At 45.0% G+C, this 9,359-nt stretch overlaps 1 protein-coding gene across 2 annotated transcripts; it reads left to right on the top strand.

Annotated features, from left to right (window-relative positions):
- Positions 1 to 254: 254 nt before the first annotated feature.
- On the top strand, positions 255 to 9,058 carry LOC119164216 (low-density lipoprotein receptor-related protein 12). Of its 2 annotated transcripts, none has more exons than XM_037416355.2 (5): positions 255 to 407; positions 4,835 to 5,085; positions 5,631 to 5,799; positions 6,807 to 6,947; positions 8,771 to 9,058. In XM_037416355.2, the coding sequence occupies exons 1-5, from the start codon at positions 326 to 328 to the stop codon at positions 8,812 to 8,814; spliced, it is 687 nt and encodes a 228-aa protein (XP_037272252.2). In that variant the 5' UTR covers positions 255 to 325; the 3' UTR covers positions 8,815 to 9,058. The 2 variants fall into 2 exon arrangements, with proteins under 2 accessions (XP_037272252.2, XP_037272251.2); XM_037416354.2 differs by lacking the exon at positions 8,771 to 9,058 and adding an exon at positions 7,435 to 7,888 and having other exon boundaries at positions 257 to 407.
- The last annotated feature ends 301 nt before the right edge of the window (positions 9,059 to 9,359 follow it).

Raw genomic sequence — 9,359 nt, forward strand, 5'->3', positions numbered from 1 at the left:
ATCAATCAATCACATCGAAGTGACGCCGAACGCACCACTCATGCATGCGCGGGACACGGCTTCGATAGGGGTTGGGAGAACTTTTTGTCACGTAGGAATATCGCGACCTTCGTTGCGCACACTTGTTTCAAATCTGTGCTACGCCGTGTGATAGGTCGCCGACGCAACGCGAACGTATGACGTCAGCACCAACGGCGCAGCATCAAGGACAAAAGATATCGACATGAAAAAAAAAAAAAAAAAACTGCACGCGCGTAAGCAGCGAATCCTCCTGGCTTGCTGATAAGATCCACACTGCGTGTTGGCACACGAACAATGGGTAGACATGGCGATGCTGTGTCGCCTGCTCGCCGTGTGCGGTATCGTCTGTTTAGCGGCAGCTGAAGCTAGAATGGACTTCCAAACCCGTAAGTTCTGGCTGACCCTGCCCGCTGAATCTATATTCGTGCATGGGACCTCATTTTAGCCGTATTCCGATAGGTTTCTGGCGCATAAGGCGACGCAGTACGTCAGTGGTGCTAATTCGACGCGTATCGATTCAAAAAGGCGTTGATACCGTGTGTGGCTGACAATATGGACAGGCTTTGTTATCGAATGCACTAAACAAGTCTAATTAGTGTGACATACATTCAAGAAGGCAATCGAGCTTTTGAACGTATATAATTCACGCGACGCGATGTATCCACTTAGAATAACATTTGATTGATTGATTGATTGATTGATTGATTGATTGATTGATATGTGGGGTTTAACGTCCCAAAACCACCACATGATTATGAGAGACGCCGTAGTGAAGGGCTCCGAAAATTTCGACCTCCTGGGGTTCTTTAACGTCCACCCTAATCTGAGCACACGGGCCTACAGCATTTTCGCCTCCACTTAGAATAACAGAGTAGCTCCACAAAATAACAGGTAGCAGCCGAAACATTGCAAATACTGGTGGCGTACGTGTCTTTGTGCGATATAGAGCCTCTCGCGGCAGACAAATGGTCCAAGTATGAAAGGGTTAACGAACCGCTGTTTACAACCCATATATGTTTGATCATTGAAATAGCTAATCTAGCTTTCTCCTGCTATATAGCCCCGTCGACTTTCGACGCCGTCCGTAATCAAGAGGGAAAAAAACAATTAAAAACGATTGTCGATTCGTCGGGAAATGACTCCGCTACACGTCAACTTTCGATGACTTTACGCTGAAAACGTTCGGGAAAGTTAGTGAAGGTAGATGTGCGCTGCCTAGGTGACAGCTCATCCAGACCTATTGATGTAAGGCAATGTCGCCCAGGGCCTCCTAAACACTACTATAATGAATGAGGCCATGACGTCACCCATATTTTCGCGTCTAATTACACTGCACTCGTGTAGATGCAAGCTTAATTAGCTGGACGCACTGCAAACCTAGTAGTCACGTTGAGGCGAATACTATAGGGGTGTGCGAATGATGAATGTTAGAACCAAATCTAATTCGAGTCGAATAATGACGACGTCCGAATGCAATGCGAATACAAATCATATCTTTCGAATACTAAGGAAACCTTTTAAAAGCAGCCCTATAGGGCTGCTTTTACCAGTCTGTATACAGACTGGTAAGCTGACAATTTTTGAAACAGCAAAACATGTTTATAACATGTTCACACAAATATTCACAAGCTTTAACGAAGGACCATTATGGTCACCTCCAAATGACACAAAAAAGAACACACAACTATTTAAACTGACGCAACCTATATAATGCACAGCGGCAACTAGAGCCTCGTTTGAAGTTTGTTATAACAGTATGCCGGCTGAAATACAAAAGATATTACAGCATTCAAAGCGGTACTTTGTCAACACCTTTAATATATATACATATATGTATGTACATATGTATGTATGTATGTATGTATGTATGTATGTATGTATGTATGTATGTATGTATGTATGTATGTATGTATGTATGTATGTATGTATGTATGTATGTATGTGTGTGTGTGTGTGTGTATGTATGTGTGTATGTATGTATGTATGTATGTATGTATGTGTGTGTGTGTGTGTGTGTGTATGTATGTATGTATGTATGTATGTATGTATGTATGTATGTATGACTTGGGGGAGACAGTGCACGTCGCGGTATTGAATGCCGGCTGCGGCTGCTGCGTTTCCGGTGGAGGCGAAAATGTTGTAGGCCCGTGGGCTTACATTTAGGTGCACGTTAAGGAATCCCAAGTGGTCTCGAAATTCCTTCCTGGAGCCCTCCACCACGGCGTCTCTCATAATCATACGACGATTTCAGGATGTTAAACCCCGCATATAAATCAATGGCGAAGACAGCAGATTGATCCCACTGTCGCTTCGGCGACACTAGAGTTGTAAGCAAAAACGCATTCATCGTTGCGAAACCAAAAGAAATCACTGATGGCCGAGTCTGGGAAATACGCTAGATGGGGCCCCACTTCGTAGCCCAGTTCGACCAACTTGGCAGCGGCGACGGCGCAAAGTGAGCTGGCGCGTTGTCATGGCGAAAGTGCACCGTTTTCTCGGTGACCGTGTGTCTCGCGATTCGGCGTCGAATCGGTCCAGTAATTCAGCGTGGTAGGATCCTGTCATCGTTTAGCCCTTCTCAAGATAGTCGACGAAAATAAAATCCCTGAGAAGCCCAGAAAATGGTGGCCATCGGCTTTCCCGTCCGATGCGACAGTCTCCGCCTTCTTCGGAGCAGGTTCTCCTGGTGCAGTCTACTGTTTCGACTATTTTTTTTTTGGTCTCTGGACTGTACCAGTGGATTCATGTGTTTCGTTGACGGTCAAAAAAAAAATTCCGCCATATCCACGAAGTGAATGATGATGAGTGGGCGAAGCTCCGGAGGTAAACCTGGTAAACCATGAATCCTATGTACATTTTGCCCACTCGATTTTATTACATCGCTCCCCCTAGCGTACGTCGCCGCACTAAATCGAACGATTGCCTTCAACCAATGACACGCGCCATATGTGACATCATTCCTATTTTATAAGATCTCGCGTCTTTCATCAACTACAAGTACCGCTTTCTAGTTTATAACATCTTGCATCTTTTCATCATCAGCTACAAGTACCACCATCTACTAAACACTACAAGAACTAAACGAGAGGTGGCTACATACAGAAGACGGTACCGCCATCTAGTGAACACTACAAGAACTAAACTAGAGGTGGCTACATACAGGCTACAGGGGACGCACAGCCCACGCCCTAAGGAGCTTCGCCCCTAAAAAAGAACGACACAGGAACTCCATCATATTACGCTTAAACAGTCTCCGACACTGTTCTGATGTGGTCTCATGGATGCACTCGTTGTCTGCAGTGAGCAAACACGGCATACATCGCGCAGACAGCCCGCTCGTGCCAAATATTTCATGCAGGATATGACTCCACATGGTCTCTTGAGATGCCTATGTGCTGTCGCAGCTATCTCGTGCACCTACAGTCGGCAGCCTGCAAGTACGAGGTCGTACAGTTTCGCCACGCTATCTGCCGTGGTAGCTGTTTGCGGGGGGCGAGGCTCATCAAAAACCTACTTCCAGCCGCGTTTTTAATCTCGTTGAATCAATTTCAGAAGGTTGACATCGAATGAGAGGACTCACCGTGGACGGCATCCAGTCGCTCTTAAGATTGCACTGCGCGGTTTCCCTTCCAAAAAAACAAGAATCGAATAATCGACCAATGATTGCTCTCTTTTAATTGTTTAACGGACACAAGAAAATCGTCTGCTTCCTCGGGCAGCCAAAACAGAACCACGAGGCCGATTCGTCCGTATCTTTGTAAGCGTCCCTTCAAGAGAGCGTACTCAACATCAGTATATGTCTCATGCGATAACGTAGCGCTCTCACAGGGAGGCCAAGTACTTATCGGACCACCCCCGTAACCACCTCGCTCTATCTTAACGTTTCCTTCGTGGTGTTAAGATTGACGTCGCCTCTAACATCATGAACGAATACCACTGAAGACATCCTATTTTACAAAGAGAACTGGCTGTTGAAGTCGGTGTAGTATATTTGCTCCCTTTCTAACATCAAAGATAAAACAACGAAATTGACGTTGAAATGTATGGTGGTTCATTCGCACCTCACATACTGCAACTTAGCTTGAGGCACATGTGACAAGACTGATCCATGCACAAAAAAATATCGCAATGCAACAGAAAGCATTAAAACTTTTAGCAAGAAGACCAGATAGCCATAGCAATTTATTTTCTGCTTTACATGTATTATGCTTCAGTGAATGCTGCAAACTTAAATTGATGGGTCTTATTTATAACCACATAAAACAAGATTTTGCTTCATTCAGCAATATGTACCTAACTCGGGACATCAGATCTATATTATGGCACGCAATCCCTTGACCTTCAAATAGTAGACATATGTAACAGTTTTTCTTCTGTTGTTGAGTTATCACAGATAAGCAGATCTTTATATTATTTTAAAAAGAAAGTAAGATTGCTCTTTGATCTGCAGGATGAAGCGCTTTTTTTCTCGATGTGTATGTACGTGCATTTGTATTTTACCACTTCCAATATCTACTTTTGTTCTCTAATTGTTCTATACTGCGTTTCAAGTGTATAGTTGCATATATTGTCTGCTCTATATAGATTTGGATATTGAATTCTTTATGGTGATGTTTTTGAATTGTGCTGCACTGATATTTTCGCTTACCTCACCGCTGTCCTTGTTTTGTTTTGTTCACGTGCCGGCATATAGGCCTAGTCAGGACAACTTACGTCTGTTCCCTTTTGCCTGATCTCGGTGGCATGCAACTGTAGCAGGCCAGAATGAAGATTATTATTACTATTATTATTATTACTTGTTTCAACTGCGCAGTATACATGAGCGACACCTGTCGCACAAACGGTCGGGAGCCGATGCGGTTTAAACTTTCAAACACGGGCAACCAGTCCGTGCTCACGGTCCGGTCCCAGCGCGACGACTCCACCCCGTGGTGGGACATTTGGGGAAGCTGCACGTCCACTCTGCTAGTGACCAGTCCACGAAAATCGCGGATCACAATGACCATCGAGGAACTGGACATGTACTCCGACCCAAAGGAGAACTACTGCATCGATTTCCTTGATGTACGTGGCTTTGCCGCCATTTTCTCTTCTTCGAGAAGGTTGGTCACCACACGACACGATACTGTGTTCTTTACAGAGTAGGCTTAGCAAGACGAATACGAAGTTTTCTTTCTGGCGTATAATATGGTTTATGAGTCATGAAGACGCAAGAACTCGTTTAACAGAAGCCGTCGCTTAACAACTGGAGTTATGTTTCTCACAGTGATTATTTAGAATGGTCTTCTGGCGCCAGCCCCTATAGCAAGAACAACAATTGAATTTTCTATTGGTCCACTATAATATTGCTGAACGCTCTAAAATGAATGCAGTTGGTTATATAAGCTGTATAGTAATTATATTGAAACCTTTGGGTACTTATAGCCGCCACTTATTAGCATTTTATTGAACCAATAGAAGTGGTGTTGGTCAACATGGTCGAAAATTTCTATATGAGCCTCTGATATGTACCTACCGATTTGATTATTTTGTACAAGCGAATAGTTTAGAAAAAAACTGGTCTTGACATGGGTGTAAATGTCTTTACCAGTCCTCTAATTACCTCCAAGGTTCGGTATCTGGACTCCCTTGTGAGTCGGTTCTGCGGGTCCCTGGACGACACCTACCCAAGGACGTTCGCTTCAGTAGGCAACAAGCTGTACCTCAGGTGGAACTTTTACACAGCCTCAACTAGCACGAGGGGATTTACCATTCTACTCACGGCCTTCACAGAACCAGGTATGCAATGCACACATGCGGTTGGCAGCGTTGCCCTGGTGTGTTCTTGCAGTACGCGCGTGGCTGTTTAAGAGAACGCTTACATAAATGCGAGGGCTCATATTCCGGGGGGGTTTACATCATTGTACAACTTGTGGCTTTGAAAATGCACTTCATGACCATCAAATTTCTATTCTCAATGCACACCTCAGGATCCCCCTTACCCTGGACACTGCCAAGCCACCCACGGCTAGGCATGGAAGGGGGTGTATAAAACACCAATACGAAAGATATAGATGTAGACAGCACAAGCGCTTGTGCTCTTCACGTCTCTTTCTTTAGTATCCATGTCTTATGCACTACCCATTCGAAGTGCACGTTTATCAGCCTGGCGAACTTGCGGCACATATCAGCTATATTCGGTTATGCAAAGAGTCAGGCAAATGTCGCCATATTCAGATTTGTGCTATGTATGGCACATATCCGTATATAGCATTGCAGATATGTGCCGTATATGGCCCGGTAGGCCCAATTCCTGATATGGCTCAAAAGACTATAGTTAGTTGGCCTAGCTGGAACTTGCCTAAATAGATATTTCAGCCCCGAATACACATATACAAAGAACAAAGAAATTGCCCGTCCTGTCACTGTTTTTTTTTTCGCTCTGTGTATGTGCTATTTCGCGGTATAAATATATGATTAACACGATATGACTAGGTCATTGTATGAATGCACGCCACACATGGCTTTATAACCCAAATTTTACATAAAGCTGTGCAGTTGGAACTCGATTTAACGTAGCGATGGGAGATCTCTAATTATTTCGTTAAAATTTGAATTTCGTAAAGTAGAAAAAGGGATGTTTTTGTCCTTTAAAATATGAAATTATTACGTAGCGGCACCCTAAAGCTCCCACATCAATGTTGCTGTTGTAAACCTATGCGTGTGAGCCTGAGCTCTCGCGACCCTTATATTATATATATATTGGGCCACTGCACACCAAAACTATCATTCTAATTCCATTTCAGTGAGCGGTAAAAACTGCACCCCTGCCGATTCTGCAAGCGACGCTCAGTTCCTCTGTGCTAACGGTCGCTGCATCGATGCCAGGTGGCGCTGCGACAAGCACAACAATTGCGGCGACGCATCGGACGAAAAAGGTTGCAGAGGTGAGCCTGCGGCATCGTGAACGTTCACTATCCCCAAGAATGCGGAATCGCGATGCTACGTGCGCGACTGGAGAGCTGCATTCCACGTTGACCCTGAAATTTCCTCAGATAACGCGCTTAATCTCGTGACCGCGCACTCGTTTCCACACGGTTTCGTTCAGAAATTTTGGTGTCAACGTGCGCCGAATGAGGAACATAACGACGACGGCGAAAATCGGCCGGTATAATCTATACACACAAAATGAAGGTCTATACATAAACGAGTTCAAAATGGCGAAATTGTTGATATCACTCGGAATTTCACTTTACACAACTTCATGAGAACGTGTACCATCATGAACTTTCGATCTCAATATTCAAAAGCGTTACTCGTGATTTCAACATAACCAAGTTTCAGTGCTGCCCCACAGGAAGATTAATTGAGATGATAAATCATGAATGATGTTTGACATGATGTGCTCCAATCTAATCTTCTCTTTTGTTTCAGACGAAGACAGTTTCCTGGTGATCCTGAGCATCTGCGTATGCACCTTAGTAGTCATCGTTTCAGGCATCACGGCCACAGTGATTTGGATGAGGTTTAACAAGCCTCGCAGTCAAGGCGCTGCCCTCACAAGCGTGCAGACAGCCTACAGCATCCCCATTAACTCGGACAGCTCACACACAATTCGGCCATACAGTCATCAACGGTGTAACACGGGCACGGCAGTATTGAGGTCATCCGGCAATTGCCACTAGGTCATGTAATGGGCAACGTACGACATCGTGCAGGGGTGGATCCGGCCAATCATTTCAAGGGGGGCGGTCGCCTAAAGTAACACCGAAGAGGGAGGTCGAGGTCATGACTGTTTTTACTAGCAGAGAAACCCCTTGGCAGCATACTGTCAACGTGTGCTCACAGTGATTGCACTTACTTGTCATAACAGGTGATTGGAAATGGACTGCGATACCGTCTTGCGTCGCAGAATTATGCGAGCCACACGCAGAGTTTGTCGCAAGCACGAGACCCAAGCCTAGTTTTTTTAGCAAACGGTAGGGCTTGTACGTGTATTTTTGTGTGCCACTAGTCGACTTGGAGGAGCTACTTGAATACTCGAAGCAAGCGCTCAATATAAACTGTTCTACCAGCGCATAGGGAAGACTTGCAAGATGCGAACGTAGACAATTTCGTTGTGCTATTTATGGTCTAGGACACCAGAAATTACGTAGTGCAACTTTTCTTTGCTTTGGTTGTGCCAGATGGCTGCCAAAAAGATGTCGGTGCGAACAGCCATGTGGTCATGGCTTCTAACTTTTCAATACAGTTCTAGGGTTTAATGTGCCAAAATCACGTGTACGAGGCACAGAATCTACAAATTCTTGGCCACAAGGCTTCGATGTGGACATAAACCAAAGGCATATAAGTGTTTTTGCAGAAAGGTATCTTGAAGGGCCAGTTTATCCATCCAGTTCTTGTGCTGTTCCCCTCGGCAAGCGTTTTTGCATTTGTCAAAGGGATCGATTTATATGTGGAGTTTGAAGTCCCAAAATCGCCATATGATTACAAGAGATGTCGTAGTGGAGGGCTCTGGAAATTTTGAGCACCTGGGGTTCTTTAGGGTGCACCCATATCTGAGCATACGGGCCTAGAGCATTTTGGCCTCCATCGAAAGCTGGCTGTCGAGTGTGTTGTACCGTGTACTGGCGCGACGTGCCGTCTCGACGATATAAAGCAGGGGCCCTACGACACCTAGGAGTCTTAATGTGATAGTACGAGAGCTCACGCTCGACGAAAAACCTGTCTCGGTTAAAACTGAAGTCCCGGCTTTTCACATCTATTCCAGAAAAAAACTGCGCCGAGTCGGGTTTGGTGGCCCAATTAGTTTGAACAGCCACCACAGTCGGGATTCGATCCCGCGACTTGCAAGTCAGCAGCCAAGTACCTTAGCCACTAGACAACAGCGGTGGGGCTATTTGTCAATGGGAGATGAGGCCCTGCCCAGGAGGCAACAGGCGTGAACGACAGTAAACAAGAAAAACACGGACGACTTCGAAAAAAGAACTCAGTAATATATTTTTATTCCGGCGCGACGCGACGTGCCACTTTCAATATCAATAAATAATAAAACCATCGTCAATCTCTCAACGCATGAACTGCAGCCACTATACAGATATTTCGTGCGTGGTGTGTACCCATGCACAAGATAGCAAAAAATGCATGTACACAACTACAGTCTCGTGTACAATATTCTGGGTGCCGAGGTTTTGTGAACGCAATGAAAACAAACCTCTGAAACCGGCGCCACACAATCTTTACACAGGGAAAAAGTCTCTCTTCCCCTTTGCCAAATGGTAAAACTGTATATATGCACCTGTAAGACCCAAAAACCCTGGGCCCAGTTTTTTACGCAGAAACACGACTACAGAATCTTC

The sequence above is a fragment of the Rhipicephalus microplus genome, chromosome 8 (genome assembly GCF_043290135.1).
Source record: "Rhipicephalus microplus isolate Deutch F79 chromosome 8, USDA_Rmic, whole genome shotgun sequence".
In the NCBI taxonomy this organism is placed as follows: Eukaryota; Metazoa; Arthropoda; class Arachnida; order Ixodida; family Ixodidae; genus Rhipicephalus; species Rhipicephalus microplus.

What these genes read in the sequence shown, in the direction of transcription:
- LOC119164216 (XM_037416354.2), top strand. Translation starts at nt 326, where the DNA reads ATGGCGATGCTGTGTCGCCTGCTCGCCGTGTGCGGTATCGTCTGTTTA. An exon ending in TAGAATGGACTTCCAAACCC is followed by an intron (nt 408 to 4,834) that starts GTAAGTTCTGGC and finishes TCAACTGCGCAG; the next exon opens with TATACATGAGCGACACCTGT. An exon ending in CACGGCCTTCACAGAACCAG is followed by an intron (nt 5,800 to 6,806) that starts GTATGCAATGCA and finishes ATTCCATTTCAG; the next exon opens with TGAGCGGTAAAAACTGCACC.